At 45.2% G+C, this 15579-nt stretch overlaps 1 protein-coding gene and 3 non-coding genes across 6 annotated transcripts in view; all 4 read right to left on the bottom strand.

Moving 5' to 3' along the window:
• TEX14 (testis expressed 14, intercellular bridge forming factor) overlaps positions 1-14601 on the bottom strand; it is a 51477-nt gene extending 36876 nt beyond the window's left edge. For 2 of the 3 annotated variants that reach the window (XM_028708894.2, XM_028708899.2), the window contains exons 1-6: positions 14432-14601; positions 13455-13588; positions 3876-3990; positions 2939-3104; positions 1791-1927; positions 217-286 (exon numbers count right to left, since the gene is read on the bottom strand). In XM_028708894.2, coding sequence (XP_028564727.2) covers positions 217-286; positions 1791-1927; positions 2939-3104; positions 3876-3990; positions 13455-13584 — 618 coding nt within the window. In that variant the 5' untranslated portion in view covers positions 13585-13588; positions 14432-14601. Of the gene's footprint in view, positions 1-216; positions 287-1790; positions 1928-2938; positions 3105-3875; positions 3991-13454; positions 13589-14431 lie in introns of those variants that run through there. The other variant, XM_028708902.2, reaches the window with a different exon arrangement.
• Positions 5143-5360, bottom strand: LOC114586006 (small nucleolar RNA U3). The gene has a single exon (XR_003704023.2). It is a non-coding gene; the product is annotated as a small nucleolar RNA U3 (small nucleolar RNA).
• LOC114586007 (small nucleolar RNA U3) lies at positions 8315-8532 on the bottom strand. Its single transcript, XR_003704024.2, has one exon. It is a non-coding gene; the product is annotated as a small nucleolar RNA U3 (small nucleolar RNA).
• Positions 11410-11627, bottom strand: LOC114586005 (small nucleolar RNA U3). Its single transcript, XR_003704022.1, has one exon. It is a non-coding gene; the product is annotated as a small nucleolar RNA U3 (small nucleolar RNA).
• Positions 14602-15579: the final 978 nt, after the last annotated feature.

Genomic DNA, 15579 nt, shown 5'->3' with positions numbered 1-15579 from the left:
TTGGCCCCTGGGCTCAAGGCTTTCCACTGGCCAGATTCTGCTCTTTCACCACCAGAAGCCACACCCCGCGCTAAAGACTTGCATAACAGGGATATACTTTTTGAATTCCCAACAAAAAAATCACCAGCTGTTCCCAATTCATTCTTCTAGATACAACCTTGGCTCAAGGGGAACAGGGAGATCCTGTTGCGTCCTGGACCCTTCCACCATATTTACCTTCCCAAAGCCAAAGCTGTAAATGTTTTGGGGGGCACTGCTCCCGCGTCTCAGAATCTTGTCAGCCGTCCTGAAGGACAAAAAAACAAAAGAAGGGGGAAAGGGGTGTCTCTTGAAGTAGCTGAGGCTGAGAGGCAGCAACTGACCCAAAGTCACCCAGTGGGCTTCATGGCTGAGCTGGAATTTGAACCCTGGTCTTCCAGGTCCTTGTCCAACACTCTAACCACTGTACCACACTAGCTCTCATATAACCATAAGATCAAAGAATTGTACACTTGGAAGGGACCAAAAGGGTCATCCAGTCCAAACCCCTGCAATGCAGATTAATCTCTGCAGATTAGAGAAATGGGCCAAAACAAACAAGATGAACTTTAACAGGGAGAAATGTAAAGTATTGCACTTGGGCAAAAAAAAATAAAAAAAAAAATGAGAGGCACAAATACAAGATGGGTGACACCTGGCTTGAGAGCAGTACATGTGAAAAGGATCTAGGAGTCTTGGTTGACCACAAACTTGACATGAGCCAACAGTGTGACGCAGCAGCTAAAAAAGCCAATGCAATTCTGGGCTGCATCAATAGGAGTATAGCATCTAGATCAAGGGATGTAATAGTGCCCCTGTATTCTGCTCTGGTCAGACCTCACCTGGAGTAGTGTGTCCAGTTCTGGGCACCACAGTTCAAGAAGGACACTGACAAACTGGAACGTGTCCAGAGGAGGGCAACCAAAATGGTCAAAGGTCTGGAAACGAGGCCTTATGAGGAACGGCTAAGGGAGCTGGGCATGTTTAGCCTGGAGAAGAGGAGGTTAAGGGGTGATATGATAGCCATGTTCAAATATATAAAAGGATGTCATATAGAGGAGGGAGAAAGGTTGTTTTCTGCTGCTCCAGAGAAGCGGACACGGAGCAATGGATCCAAACTACAAGAAAGAAGATTCCACCTAAACATTAGGAAGAACTTCCTGACAGTAAGAGCTGTTCGACAGTGGAATTTGCTGCCAAGGAGTGTGGTGGAGTCTCTTTCTTTGGAGGTCTTTAAGCAGAGGCTTGACAACCATATGTCAGGAGTGCTCTGATGGTGTTTCCTGCTTGGCAGGGGGTTGGACTCGATGGCCCTTGTGGTCTCTTCCAACTCTATGATTCTAATGCAGAAATTTTTTGCCCAATGAGGGGCTCAAACCCATAACCCTGAGATTCAGAGTCTCTAGACACTTCCTACAAAGCATCTGAAAGGAATTTCACAACACAATAAAAAGACTGCATGTACTGGGCACAATTTCAAAGCCAGCACAGATACAAATGGAGATTTGGTGCTAATACCCAATGACAGATTTCGGATTTTATTTGCTTCTGATCTGGGCTTCCTTTTTGCTTTTATGTGTGCAGTTCTGCTTTTCCACCACATGAGGGAGAAAGAATGATGTCGCAGCCATTCTCTGCGGAGGAACCAAGGGCACTTCCCAAGTGTTTACAAGCCTCTATTAAAAATAAACGTTTGGTGTGCGGGGAAAGGAAGAGAAGAGGGAGAAACGATTTCGCTCCCCACCATCACTGTCACAGCTGGAGGCTCTCACCCTTGCTTGATGCCCACAAACTTGGAGGGGCTAGAGACCAAAGCTCTGGGAGAGTCCACCTTCCGTAGCAAGTCTATGGAGTAGTTCTGCACAATCGCCTGCATGTGGGATGTACATCGCTGGATGAACTCGAGCATCTGCAAAACAGAAGAGGAGAAGAAGCCACTGCCACCAGGGATGGTTGGTGGCGGCAAAGACTCCCGAGTTTGAGCACAAATCTTGAAAGCAACTAGGGATGGAAGGGAGAAAGTGCCTTGTAGAATTGAAGAGTTGGAAGGGATCCTGAGGATCATCTGGTTACTAGATTCTAGTGCAAGCCCCTGCAATGCAGATGTCCATTATGGTGATTGAACCTGCAACCTTGGCGTTATCAGCACTTGCTCTAAGCAAATGAGCTATCCAGTGGTGCCAAACATCAGTCTGGCCTGACTTGCAGTGGCTCTCCATGATTTTGGACGTGATCTCTCCCAGTCCTACCTGGAGATGCCAAGGATTGAAGAAGAAGAAGAGTTTGGATTTGATATCCCGCCTTTCACTCCCCTTCAGGAATCTCAAAGCGGCTAACAATCTCCTTTCCCTTCCTCTCCCACAACAAACACTCTGTGAGGTAAGTGGGGCTGAGAGACTTCAAAGAAGTGTGACTAGCCCAAGGTCACCCAGCAGCTGCATGTGGAGGAGCGGGGAAGCGAACCCGGTTCCCCAGATTACGAGACTACCGCTCTTAACCACTACACTCACACTGGCTCACTGAACATGAGACCTTCTGACTGAAAAGCAGGTGCTTTATTCCACTGAGCCATGACCCTTGTCATAGAAACAAATAAACAGTTCTGGATAAAAGCATTTTGGCTGGGAGTGTTGCAAGGTCAGGGATGGGGAGCCTGTAGCCATGTAAACGTTGCTGGGATTCCAATTCCTACCATCCCCTGCAACCTACAGGGCCAACAGTTGGGGATGCTGAGAACTAGAGCCCAGCAATAACTGATGGGGGGCCCCACAGGCACCCCCATACATGAGCAAAAAAAGCAACACTGCCTGCTGGAAATGAAAGCTGACTCTGCTTGGAAGAGGCATTTGTGGATCTTTGTGCACACAGGTGCAAGCTTCTGGGGTAAGCAAGAGGCAAAAGGCCCTAGCCGCCCACACACCTGAGCGCTGCTCTCCTTCCCAGCTGTCACAGCCCAGCTCTGCGGGTTCCTCCCGTTCCTGTCATGGACTCGCAGGTCTCCACCCGCATCCAGCAGTTTGCTGAGAATTGACTGGTTGCCTGAGAAAGCTGCCGCATGGACCGGAGTGCTCCCATCGTGACAGCGGCTGAGAAAACAAGGAACACAAAAGCACTTGGAAGTCCTGATCGGAGGGTCCCCAAAAACCTCAATAAGCAATTCCTTGGACTAGGTGGACTCTGGGCTTAAAAACAAAATGCAGAAATGCTTACATCAAGGCTGATTAACATCTTACGGCCTTTTAAATGTGTTTAGGGGTAGGGGTAGTGGTATTGTTTCACTTCATTTTTGTTCCTGTTTTTATCTCACATTTTTATGCTGTGAACTGCCTTGAGATCTTCGGATGAAGGGTGGTATACAAATTTAATAAATAATAGCAACACTTGTGCCAAGGATACTCCAAATTCTGCGCAAATAAAAATAGGATTCTGCAAGCTGAGTGAGTTACACAAATGAAGCAAAATAGTATTACAGGTTTTCTGGGACCTCACAGCTACTGTCAATGAGCTGGCATTCTCCAGATAGTTTTGACTACAACTCCCATCAACTCTGACCACGGGTCATGCTGGTGGGGGCTGACGCGAGTTGTAGTCCAAAACTTCCGGAAGTGTGCCTGGCTGGGCAAGGCCATTCATTGCAAGGCATTTCCCACACACTTTCCAGCTTAGTTTTGCAGCCCTGGGGTCTCAATGACTGTTTTTCAAAGGGAATGGGGGGGCCTATCATCAGAAAACACGCTTTTTTGCTTTTTCTCTATTTCTGCAGATCTACATGTAGAGGAAAACCCACACACCTCTGGATTTTTTTTAAAACCCAGAAAATTGTCTCCCTATAACAAAAATGTAGCTTTTGTACTTACTGATTGGGATCCGAACCATAATCCAAAAGAACGCTGACAACTTTCCCAATACCAAGCAAAGCAGCAGTGAATAGGGGAGTCTGCCCCAATGAGTTAATCGAGTCAGCACTGATTCCTACAAAAATAAGAATGGGGGGGGGGGGGGCGGGAAAAGAGAATTACTGCCATCCTCGTTCCACTACCCGGGTGCGAATTTTCCCTAAGTGTGTGAGGTCCCACAAAAGCTGCCCTTCCCCATCTCCAACCCTCTGCAATGAATCAGCCAGAGGCACACCATTAAGGGCAGATCACAAATTAAGCTAGTCATAGGAAAAAGAAAAAGCACCCTCCTTAATTTCTCTGATTTTACATATGAAGACATAATAACAATCATCTGTTCCTTGGCAGGTCTTAAAATGAGGTAAATACAACCTCAGATGAAGAACAATACATGACATATTACACCTTGTCATGATTTATTTAACACCGGGCACCTTTCTCACATATCTTTAGACGCCAGACAATAATATTCCTCTTCTCCGAGGCCTTTGGGTAATTAAAGAAGTTGTGGTCTTTTAAACTGTGGGGGCAGTATTGTTTTCTTTGTTGATCTACTATGTTAGTATGTTTGTTTGTTTGTTAATGTTTGTATTTTTACATCATAAACCTCCCTGTGATCTTCAGGTGAAGGACAATATAGAAAATTTATAAATAATAATTTTAATGCTAAGTCTAACAGGCTCATCTCAGCAAGGATTAATATTTGTTCAGAGCAGCCATCCTTTGCTCCATGGAATTCCATGGGCTTATTTCTAAGAATCTATGCACAGAATCAGGACATTTTCATTTCATACCCACGTACAAAATCTGCTAGGTATATATACGCATGCCCATGACCATTTTGAAAGTGTTTTTAACCAATAATTTCATTCGTTTATTACTTTTTGTAAACAGATTTGAGGTTGTTATTTTAAAATCAAACTATGCAATAAATTATGCAGAAAAACTAATATGAATGGCTTTATTAGAATTTTAACCAGATTGCCACATGCACTAACCCAAACTTCTTCAGAAAGGGCAAAATAGGCATTTAACCAACAATGGAGAAATTGCAAGGTTAACCAATATTAGACAGATGTATCCTTGATACAAAATAATGCCAAATAAACATATAAAGCAAAAGGAAACAACACTCTATTAAAAATAAAAAAACTTTAAAATATGAAACCTCTTTAAAAAGGACCAAATATTTAAGAGCTAATATTTAACCATTTAAAAAAAGGCGCAAACCACTCAGTCTGTGTTCTCTCCCTCCAGCCTCCTTAATAAAAAGGAGGCGGAACGGTCATCAATAGCAGGCAGCAGCCGCAAAATGCAACACTGCCTGCTCGCTTCGCGCTCAGAAGAGAACACTTTAACTCCTCCTCGTGGTTTCCGAGGCCAATCACTTTCGAGTACACTTCTCTAGTTACAAACTATAGAAATGATCCCTGAAAGTATAGTCTTAACTAAACCATTCTCGGCTCCAGAGCCTGGTTGCCTCGACCCACTCTCCAAGTCACTGCGACCGATTTCTAACCCATCGAAAACATGCGCGACTTTTGATTCTTAAGACAGGAAACGAGCGAATTCAAGCCCCCTCGGGATAATTTAAAAGAAATGCTTTTATAAGTTGGTATTTGGCCAGGTATCGGCGGTGGACCAGAATCCCTCTCGCTTTCTATCTGCATACGGAACCCAAGCGGCCAATCACAGTCGGGCTTGAGTCTCCTCTAAACATGGCAGCCTGCAGTTCGCTTACTGGCTCTTCAAACCCAGGCGGCTACCTAGAGGAGGCGGGCCCTCACGACGTCACTCTCCCTGGCTCAGGCAGCTTAACTGTGTCACCGCCGGACAGTCCGCGGGGGTGGAGGGAGTCCTAGTCTTCGCCGCCCCAGCAAGCCCTGCTCTTGAGTAAAACACGCAAATGATCGTGTTGCAAAGAGACTCCGCAGGGAAGCAACTGATCCCTGACTCAACTTTCTCGTCAAACACTTAATGGAGAGATCCTATATACTACAAACTTACTTTCGAAGAAAGTCCTGCAGTCCTTATTTGAAGACTCTAGAATGCTCTATGTATCCTGATAAGTTCACAATGGCGTAAATCGTTACAACAGCCCCTACCCTACAGGTAGAACAGCAATTTTACCCGCTCCACTCTGGCAAACTGGAGCGGCTGAGCGCAGCCCAGTTCCGTGGGAATCACCACTTATGGTTCAGGGCAATGTCTTGACACCCCCCCAAGACTCTTAGACTAGCCCTGCTGGGTCAAATCAAAGGTCTATGTAGTCCAGCAGTTTTCCACCAGAAGCCAACCAGATTCAATATAGAAATAAAATGTCTTCTGGACCACCTTACTGTTGTATGGAGTGCCACTGCTCTTGAGTAATTTTTTTTTAAGTGCACTATCAATGCTAGGACTGAGGTACTATGCACATTTAATCTGGGAATAAATTCAAGTAAACCAAAGGGGATTTATTTCTAAATTATCACACGTGTCAAATGAATAGCCTAAGCACACATGATCTCATTGCACTGCTACTATCCAGCTGTATGCTTGACCTGTTACTAACATCCACTGACTTTTAATGTGACTTCAAACTTCAAAAAGGAAGTAATTCTACATTACTGTACTTATTTCTAAAAAAAGAAAAAAAGAAATGCAGATTGTGTTACATACAAAACCACCTATTTAAGTAGGAACACCTGTTCCCTGTGTTGAAAGCCTTTTCCACCTTGCCTAGGAAGGTGAGACCCTACTGCAGCTACGAAAGCTGAGGTTGCTGAACAGACTTTTGGGCTGGGGTGTTTTGTTGTTGGAAGGAGATCTGGTGCTGTTGGTTTTTTATGTATTTTTGTTTAAGGTTTTTTGTGATATATGTGAAAATTGTTCAGTTTGGATGTGTATTTAAAAAAAAATGTTTTATCATTTATAACTACTTTTGTTATGTTGTAGTTATGTTCCTTTTTCACCTAAGACACCTTGAGCATGATTTGAAGTGTGGAAAGGCAGCATACAAATTATGTATATTTGTACGTATGTAAAATCTATTTTTAAAACATTTTCGAAGCAAATAAGCAGTCTCTGCTTTGCCCTTTTAGCCTCTGAACAAGTAAGGAGAATGGGTCATTGAAAGCAGGGAACAGCAGCTGTATAAACACAACACCACCCACTTGCTTCACACTCAGAAAGGAACAGTTTGATTTCTTGTGCTTAACAAGACCTGGCTACATTTGATTACGGTTCCTACATGTGAACACAGTTATCTGCAAGAATAGCATGGGAGTGCGGGAGAACACTGCTTCCCACACACCCAGCCCAGATGGGGCACATTGATTTTGTAATATAGGGTGGCAGTTTCACTAAACACATCTTTCTTCAACAAACTGTATATTGGAAGGCCTCAAATTAAGGGTATTCCTGGGTACTTAAGAAGACTCGGGACTGCCTTAGCTGACCTGATGGGTTCTGGATACTTTAGACCAGAGGTGTTCAACCTTTTTGAGTCCACAGCTCCCTGGACCAACTACCTTCTTTCTGTGGCAACCCTGCGGAGCTCAGGAGCCCAGTTATGTCACCCCTGGCTTGCAGAGCTGGCAGCCTCTCATCCTTTTTTGAACACCCCCATTTTGTGGAGTGTTCCCTCAGCCTCCTGTCCTCTCCCCTCTCCTTGGGAGTCCTCCGTGCAGCTGCTGCCGCCACCGCCCCTTATCGTTGAGCTGCCCCCCCCCGCCACCCCAAAAAGAGGTGAATCCCAGGGGCACACTTTGCCTGTGGAGCTTATAGTCAGGGCTGCTGCAATAAACAGCTGTGCAAGCCTTTAGGAGGCAGAGATGCCAAAGGACATCAGAGGAGGGAGGAGAAAGAGGGACAGAGGCCAGTGTTGCCTGCAGCACCCCTGACCATCATTCAATGTACCCCAGGGTGCCACAGCACACTAGTTGAAAACCACTGTTTAGACCACAACTCCCATGAGCTCCAGGCCACACTCTGAACTGACCTCAAACCCCGAGCTTCAAAACACTAGTGACAAAAGCGTATCATGCTAAATTATGCAGTGACAAAAGCATATCATGCTAAATTATTTCAAAACCACACAACCTACACTATACATTCAGAGCTACCATGCCAGTTTTCTGTTAACATTTTGGATTCGAAAATACGCTAAGTTTCTAATCACTCCCTCTTGAGCCAGCTAATAAATGCAGAATGTATCTTTCATTTTTATATTTGTAAGACTAAAGACTGGTAGAATGCAGGGCAGATAAAGCATCCAATATGTGAAAAAATGAAAAAAGTACAAATTAAAATGTTGAAGGCAGAAAGTAATTTGCATTAGACTGTATAAACCCAAATTAAAAAATAAGGATGTGAGGGGAAATCCGTTTTTTTTTTAACCATTCTTAAAAAGGGCGCGAACCACTCAGTCTGTGTTCTCTCCCTCCAACCTCCTTAATAAAAAGGAGGCGGAACGGTCATCAATAGCAGGCAGCAGCTGCAAAATGCAACACTGCCTGCTCGCTTCGCGCTCAGAAGAGAACACTTTGACTCCTCCTCGTGGTTTCCGAGGCCAATCACTTTCGAGTACACTTCTCTAGTTACAAACTATAGAAATGATCCCTGAAAGTATAGTCTTAACTCGGCACTCCGCGCTTCAAAGGCCAGGCGGCGGCTCTCCGCTTCCCAGCTCACGGTAGCGCAACAGCCTCCGCTCGGTTCCTTGCCCCTCCCCGCCCGCGTCCCCGACCCTCTCCCCCAAATGTTGCACCCGGAGGCGGCAAGGCTGCTATTCCCGCCCACGTCCGCCGCTGTGGCTCCATTCCGAGCGAAATTACCGAGTTTCAATTATATTCCCAGCAAAACCCATTGGAAGCAGGAAGCGGGGCCACGCCTTCTATTTTGCATAGTCCCCGCCCCTCAAAATAGGCCACGCGTTTTCGTCTCTCCTTAAGCCTCGATCCAAGGAAGATTTATTATTCTACTTCTTAATTTAAGTTATTTACTACTGCTGCTTTTATATATGGTAATGTAGGAATGCCATAGAGGAAGAGAAAGCAAGTCCACATCTTTCCCTTACTCCTACATCCTCAAGGGGAAAATGGTATCAGGAATCAGGTACACTTTTTGTTTTTACATAGAGATATTTATCTACAGCTGCTCTCTATCCTATACACACTTGCCAAGGAATAAGTATCATTACAGAGGTATCCTCCTCAGTACTGTATGCATATTGCAGTATTGCAGCGTGCAAGGGCTTCTCACACGCTTAGCAAACTGGAGGTGTTCCTATTGTCACCAGGATTTTTGTTGGGGGAAGGCTTTTGTTAGGGCAGGGCAGAACCTCAGATCTGTATTGATATGTACTGATTTAGGGGGAGCAGCTGCCCCCCCCCAGCTACAGCTGTGAGCTTACCACCTAGTAAGCATGCTTTGTGTCACTCACAACAAGTAGTAAATACTGTAACAAGATTTCCTTCTAAAAGGTACATCTAGAGTGCAAACAAACCTGGGCAAGTTTTCCTCAGAATTAAGTCCAACTGTGTTTAAGGGGATTTTCTTCCCCTGCACAGGACCCCAGCCTTAATCAGTTATCCTGTTTCAAAACCTGTTGCATCCACAAACTCGGCAAGCATGGAAGGGATTGATCCCCCACACTTATTTTACCACAGCGCATTTAGAAATAGGTAGCCCCTACACATGAAGGGTGCATTTTGCTACCATAGCTAATTAAAAAAAAAAGGTAAAGGACCCATGACAGTTCAGTCCAGTCGTGAACGACTCTGGGGTTGCGGCGCTCATCTTGCTTTACTGGTCGAGGAAGCCGACGTGTACCTATTTATCTACTTGAACTTTGATGTGCTTTTGAACTGCTAGGTTGGCAGGAGCTGGGACCGACCAACAGGAGCTCACCCCGTCACAGGGATTCGAACCGCCAACCTTCTGATCGGCAAGTCCTAGGCTCAGTGGTTTAGACCACAGAGCCACCTGCGTCCCTATAGCTAATGTACTCACAGCAAAATATAACCTGTGGAACTTATTTCCACAGGAGGTGGTGACTGCCACCAGCTTGGATTGGCTTGAAGGTGTAGCAGGAACCCCCCCACCCCAATCATTCTGCTTGTACAAACTTCACACACACACACACTCACACACTACATACGCCACATTTCTGTTATAAAGTCCTTTTTCGGAGTCGGCCAGAGGCGTCCCCTACAAATCTCTCTCTCCTTTTTCTCCCCCGTTTTCCTCTCGGAGTGTGGCCAGGAGAACGTGGTGCTTATTGTTTCTCTGACGTCCTTTTTCGGAGTCGTCCAGGGGCGTCCCTACAAACCTCTCTCTGCTTTCCCTGTTTATGCAAATGAAGCTGCCCCTCCTGCCTGGCGACCTTTGTTAGGGATGACCCGGGTAAAATTGGACAAATTCATGGGGTGGGAGGACTAAGGCTATCAATGGCTACTAGCCATGACAACTCTGCTTTCCTCCAGTTGCTGGAAACTACAAGAAGGAGTGTGCTTGTGCTCAAGTCCTGCTTCTGGTTGGCCACTGTAAAACTAGGATGCTGGATTAGATAGGCCATTGGCCTGATCCAGCAGGCTCCTCTTACGTTTGGTTAGTTGCTAACAGATATACTGTTATATATCCTGTGCATTTGTATAATGTTCCTTGACTTTGATATTTGAACCAGAAAGTGGGGGAACAGAACAGAGTTTTATCTCTGTTTGTGCTTATGTATTGAATTGGATGCTAACTGTAATTGAGTTCCTGTCGGGGGTGGGGTATAACAACAACAACAACCAGGAAGACAAAGCTTCATATCCCCACTCAGCTATGAAGACAGTCACTTATTTCCCAGCCAAACCTACCTTACAGGGTTGAATGTAAGGATAAAATAGGGGAAAGGGATAAGCAAAGGTTGGATATAAACGTAATGTATGAAAATATTTTAAACTTCCTGGGTAGATGAATGCAAAAGTGTCATCATCATCAAAGGATCCAGGATTTATCGATGTGTGCTCTAGAACAAAGAACCCCTAACAAAGTCCTCTATATTTGTAACCTAGGCTGAAAGCTGATGAGAAATTGGGATAAAATTACGTGCAGAATGTTTTCTAAGGATATGCAAATTGAGATTGTTGTATCAGTACGGTATTGGTATTTGTGAATATAATTAGAATTTTAAAGAGATTACTTTGTGTGCTATCCCAGCAGTCTTCACTCAGAAAGGACAAAATACAAATACCCATTCAGCAAATGATGGAGGAATTAACCTGGGTCCTTTTGCAAGCAAACAGAATGCTTGCTCTGCTACTAAGCTCCTATACCCCCAGAAATCTGTATTGCAGTAGATTTATATTTGCTGGAATAACACTGGCAGAATGTGAAAATAAGATAAAGCCAATAAATATAACCTATAAACATGAAAAAAAAAAGAAATCCTCCAGTACTATAAAATACTAGTATTAAAAAAAACCAACCTAAGTCTACTTTTTAACATTTTTTAAAAATGGCACGAACCACTCAGTCTGTGTTCTCTCCCTCCAACCTCCTTAATAAAAAGGAGGCGGAACGGTCATCAATAGCAGGCAGCAGCTGCAAAATGCAACACTGCCTGCTCGCTTCGCGCTCAGAAGAGAACACTTTAACTCCTCCTCGTGGTTTCCGAGGCCAATCACTTTCGAGTACACTTCTCTAGTTACAAACTATAGAAATGATCCCTGAAAGTATAGTCTTAACTCGGCACTCCGCGCTTCAAAGGCCAGGCGGCGGCTCTCCGCTTCCCAGCTCACGGTAGCGCAACAGCCTCCGCTCGGTTCCTTGCCCCTCCCCGCCCGCGTCCCCGACCCTCTCCCCCAAATGTTGCACCCGGAGGCGGCAAGGCTGCTATTCCCGCCCACGTCCGCCGCTGTGGCTCCATTCCAGGCGAAATTACCGAGTTTCAATTATATTCCCAGCAAAACCCCTTGGAAGCAGGACGCGGGGCCACGCCTCCTATTTTGCATATCCCCGCCCCTATGACGCCCGACCACGCTTGCAGTTCTTTAACTCTTGTTGTGAAGGTTATTATTCCACTTTGCAATATCCTCAGTACCTACATTTTGGGAGGCAGGCTGCCCCTCCAAAGGAAGACTCCCTTTTGCAATTACAGCTAATAATTCTCTTTGCATTCCTATTACCCATTATCTAGGCATTCCTATAAACAATCCACCTAAGACAAACCTTTATTTCATTACAAAGCAGCATAGAGAAAGGGAAAATGCAGTAAGATTTAAAAGAAGTAGTGCTGTTATAGATCAATGCAAAGTGTGAGGCAGCACAATCGGTGTCTTTTTCACACCTCACCCCGAGCCCTCACCCTAGTCAGGCTGAAGGAGCACAGAGGGAGGTACTATGTTGTTTATTTTCATCCATAATAAATAGTATTTTCCTACCCCTGGGGGGAATTCCAATTATTTAAAAGCTGGCAACCAGATCCATGCAGTCCTCACAACTAAAAATGTAAAGGGATAAGAAGCTGTCTCATCAGTGGTGCAACAGGGTCATTTAATTTAGCCTCTAAACCAGGGGTCAGCAAACTTTTTCAGCAGGGGGCCGGTCCACTGTCCCTCAATTTTTAATTTTTAAATTCTTTTGGAAGGATTCTTTTAAAGACTTTTTTTAGATCATATAGCTTTTTTTGAAGACTTGATTCTTTTATGGGAGTTTTTAGGTTTTTAAGAAGAGTCTTTTTAACCATCTTTTTAAAGAATTGTTTTAATTTATTTTGACTATGGCAGACCAACACTACCTACTTGAAACCACCTTGAGACACTGTCAGGGGGAAATGCAATGAATAAATAAATAAATAAATATAAAAATAATGATAATAGTGTACTACGACACGTAAAGGTAAAGGGACCCCTGACCATTAGGTCCAGTCGTGACTGACTCTGGGGTTACGGTGCTCATCTCGCTTTATTGGCCGAGGGAGCCGGCGTACAGCTTCCGGGTCACGTGGTCAGCATGACTAAGCCGCTTCTGGCGAACCAGAGCAGCGCACGGAAACGCCGTTTACCTTCCCGCCGGAGCGGTGCCTATTTATCTACTTGCACTTTGACGTGCTTTCGAACTGCTAGGTTGGCAGGAGCAGGGACCGAGGAACGGGAGCTCACCCCGTCGCAGGGATTCGAACCGCCGACCTTCTGATCGGCAAGTCCTGGGCTCTGTGGTTTAACTCACAGCGCCACCCGCGTCCCTACTATGACACTTAGAATCATAGAATTGTAGAGTTGAAAGGGTCCATGAGGGTCATCTAGTCCAACCCCCTGCAATGAAGGAATATTTTGCCCAACATGGGGCCCGAACCCACTACCATGAGATCAAAAGCCTCATGCTTAACATGTGGTAAAGCAGGGCTGGTCTTTTTGCGGGGTAGCAGGGGCTCCCCCCTAATTCTGCTGAAACGGGCGGGGGGGCTGCTTCTGTTCACTCTCCAGAGTTTGGGGGGGGGGGTTGAAGTTCTGCCCACAAAGTCCTACTCCGAAGGATACCTCTGCCCCCACCTCCAACACCAGCCCTTACCTTTTTTCAGAAGTTTCTTCACTTTCACGTGATTGCCTTGCTTCACATATTCGTGCAAACGAGCTTCAAGAGATTCGCTCTTCAACGTCCCCAGTTTCACTGGACAGGGAATAGGGAGTAAATGGGCCATTGTCCTTGGTCCCCACAAAAAAAGAAAGATAGTTCAGGAGAGGTTTTATTTGAGGAGAGTTCAGGAGAGGTTTTATTTATCCACTAACATTATCCCATCCAAACACACACACACGTTCTTTTTAAGGCAGCAAATCTACTGTCCTGCTCGGAGTAAAGGCTCAGCGACCTCAACCGGGCGCAAACTCGCACGTGTGCGCCCCACTCCAAGACTAACTTCGAATCCCGCGTTACATCTACGCTCCTTGCTAAAGAGAAATTTCGGATTGCCTCCATTTTACGTATTATCACATTCATTCCCCGTCCTAGGTCAGGTTGCCAGAATTTAAAATTCAGAATTAACAAGAGTTAAAAAACAGAGCACAGCCGCCAGGACTAGCGTGGGCCCTGAAAACGCTTGCCTAAGGTGTCAATGGCCAGGGTTAAGGGGTGAGTTTTCCCCGCATTTAATACGGGAATTTTTATTTTTTATTTGGTGCGGGGGCACAATCCACTCTTCCAAATCACCTTCACGCACACAGCCACCCTCAAGTATGCTTTTTAATAAAGCATGACATACCACTGATTTCCGTGGAAAGCAAATGCGTTTAGGATTGCAGCAAGGGCTGCTATTTCCGCACTTTGGGATGTGGATGCAAGCATGCCCCGCAAATGATCCTTTTCCCCATTTTGTCCGCGTCTCTCACTCGGGCCTCTCTCCTAATATCTCTCCCGACAAGATCCAAGCTACTGCTGCCCCCCCCCAGCAACTCCTCTCTTGCTATAACTACACCTGCCTCCCCCTCCTAAATTATCCTTTCCCGCCCCTGAACAGGTCTCCTTTCCCGGTCCCAGACCGTGAAACCCACCTGCCCACCCCTTTTGCCAACCGTCGAGGTCTTCATCCGTTAGCTGCTCTGGGGAGCGCGTTCCTTTCGTGGGATCCAACGTGCATGCGCCCGCCTGCGCGAGGGCGCTCAGAAATGTTTATGCACCCAGAACTAGCAATGAAGGTTGCACGAAAATGCGCGTGAGATTTGTGCACAAAATGAGAGATTGCTGGAGTTGTGTGAGAGAGACACACACTCTCATACATCCAAATTGGGTTACAGCAATGATTGCATGGCTGTGTTATAATATTCATGCATCGTTTTGTGCGCAAGATTGCATGCGCTCAAGTGGTTTACAAGTAGAAGACTGCAGGAGTTGTAAGATTTATGCATTCTACTTATGCTACATTGCATTCCTGTGTGCAACATTCATTACCCTGTAACATTTATGCACCCTGACTGGTTTATAATAAAGATTGCATGACTGCGCGAAGGGGGTGGTATTCATGCACTGTGTGAGTGGTTAATATTTATGCACCCTGAGTGGGTTGGAATATAAGATTGCACAGCTGTGGTGTGCAATATTCATGAAGTGTGCAGATGGGTGGGATATTTATGTACCTTAACTAAGTTACAGTAAATGGTGGAAGTAATTTCACTTTGTATGATCATTAAATTCAGTGTGTGTTATATTATTCCATCTGTGTGTCTCTGTAATATTTATGCATTCTATTGGGTTACAATTAAAAAATGCCCAACGTGTGTGCAGCTAGAGGCCCAGGTCTAAATTTTTGCACCTATTTCGGTGCTTTGGATTAAATTTTAGGAAGTGGACAGGTGAAAGGACGTCTTCCAATAGTTATTTAGGATAGGTAAAGGAAGCATTCAGGTTCAGGAGCAGTCTACCACTCAATACCCTCCAGAGTCATCAGTTTGACTGACTCCTTATTGGAAACAGGAAACTAAACTAGGTGGCTGCTTAATCTAGCAGCAGGGATCTTCTTTTCCAGAAAGAAGCCAATAAGAAGTCAAATAAGATTACCCTGGGAGGGGATCCAGTCCTCTAAGATATTATTAATACCCCAACCTCAGAATCCTGTACGTATTCTCAAATGCATCACATCATTTGGTGATTGCAGAGGAATTTCAGGCAAAAAAAAGCACAGGGTTAAAAATAAGAGAACACG

Source organism: Podarcis muralis, chromosome 15, assembly GCF_964188315.1.
Source record: "Podarcis muralis chromosome 15, rPodMur119.hap1.1, whole genome shotgun sequence".
Taxonomy (NCBI): Eukaryota; Metazoa; Chordata; class Lepidosauria; order Squamata; family Lacertidae; genus Podarcis; species Podarcis muralis.
The sequence above is the reverse complement of the archived record's forward strand: the minus strand, read 5'-3'. Positions and strand labels throughout refer to the sequence as shown.